This window comes from Malania oleifera, chromosome 13 (genome assembly GCF_029873635.1).
Source record: "Malania oleifera isolate guangnan ecotype guangnan chromosome 13, ASM2987363v1, whole genome shotgun sequence".
NCBI lineage: Eukaryota > Viridiplantae > Streptophyta > Magnoliopsida > Santalales > Ximeniaceae > Malania > Malania oleifera.
In genome coordinates, this window is record NC_080429.1 from 20,398,403 (window position 1) to 20,399,961 (window position 1,559).

The following is a 1,559-nucleotide window of genomic DNA, read 5'->3' on the forward strand; positions in this document are numbered from 1 at the left end:
GCGAGGGCGCTGCCCGCATACACACGGCACGCGCGAGGAGGCCACCGCGGCAGTCTCGTCTTCCCGGGCTGGCCGCCGCGCAAGTGGGCACCAGGCAACTACCCCGCGGGGATGGCCACACGCGGTCCGGGGAAGAGAGGTGTGCGGACAAATTTTGGGCACGCGCACAGGATCACCCGAGACCCGGACAGTCCGCGCTGTGCAAGCTTCATCGAAGAGCCGACGAGCTCCCGGCGCCCGCCACCCCGGTGGCTCAATTACGGCTCACTCCTTGCCCTGTGTTGCCGCGTGCGAGTGCGTGCGCCCCCGCCTCCTCGTCGTGCTTTGCGGGCTCCTTGTTAGACCCCGGTGGAATCTGTCGTACCACGGGTGCGGACATCCCTAGGCGCTGCGCCGCACGGTTGCTTGGCCGCTGCGTGGGCGCCGCCAGCGTGCGGCCGGGCGTCTGCCCGCGCATCGGCCTAGAGCGCCGCCGCCCGCCATAGGTTGCGCGCGACGGCTATCTCGACGGTCTCGCGCGCAGACTACATCTATGCCCGGCGGCGGCGGTGCCATGACTGAGCGGTCACGGCGGCAGGGTGCGTCCGCCGTGAGGTCGCAAAACAACAGGCCTAACGGCCGCGTTGAGGCATCCATTGCGAGAAATATACGGGACCACGGCGCATCGCAGACCTGCTATCGGTTGGGCCCTCGCGGCGGGTAGTGTGGAGACACTGCCTCATTAGCCACACAGAATGATTGGGCCAGGGGTCGATCTACGCGGCCTCTGCGGTACGTGGTTTACGCCGCGGACATGCTATCATACAAATTAGAAGTCCCACATGACCTGATCTTTCCCTTCGCTGCGTCTGGACGTGGCTCGCTGTGGTCCCCACCGGTGTGTGTCTGCGCGGCGGGGGCCGACGCCGGCGTGGTTCTCTTCGGCGGCAACCGTCTCCTTGGGGGTCGGCCCTGCTGCGGGGCGGCCGGGCGTCGCCCGCGCCTCGGCGCGCGCCGCTGCCGCGGGCCGGCCCCTTCCTGGAGGCCTCGCGGCCCTGCTCCGCGGGGGGCGGCGGACCGTCCCGGGCACTTCCTCTCTATCCGGTGGACGTCCTCGGCTGCGCCCATTGCTGCCTCTAGTGCGCTCGGGGGTAGCGTGCCACGCGTCCCTGCGGGGCGGGGCGCTCGATGGCCGGCTCCGGCGCAGCGCCAACGCCCGTACTCTTTTGCTCCTTCTCTCACGCCGACGGGCCCTTTTCGTCTGAGCCCGCTCTACCTGCACGGTCGAGTCATCCATCGGTTCCGGGCAGGGTGGCGTAGCGGGCCCGTCGTGCCTGGGCGTACTCACGGACAACAAACGAGGACCTCGCTCCGTGGTTGACGGTCGGCTACCGACAGGGGGTAGCGTACGGCTGGGAAGCGAGCCAAACTGTGGGCGGCTACACTATACAGGGTGCCGGTGATTACCGGTCAGCTGATCGCCGCTAATCCCCGGCACATGTGTCGAGCGTGGCGGTCGGCGTGGGCGTGTGGTGGGCTCACGCGGCCGGCGATCGATGATTAGGGCGGCCCATTCACGC

At 68.9% G+C, this 1,559-nt stretch overlaps 1 protein-coding gene across 1 annotated transcript; it reads right to left on the reverse strand.

The window, feature by feature from the left end:
* Positions 1 to 808: 808 nt before the first annotated feature.
* On the reverse strand, positions 809 to 1,276 carry LOC131145731 (uncharacterized). Its single transcript, XM_058094921.1, has one exon. It carries the CDS (start codon positions 1,274 to 1,276, stop codon positions 809 to 811), a length of 468 nt encoding a protein of 155 aa, XP_057950904.1.
* Positions 1,277 to 1,559: the final 283 nt, after the last annotated feature.

Coding starts and splice junctions, on each gene's coding strand:
- LOC131145731 (XM_058094921.1), bottom strand. CDS start 1,276: ATGGATGACTCGACCGTGCAGGTAGAGCGGGCTCAGACGAAAAGGGCC.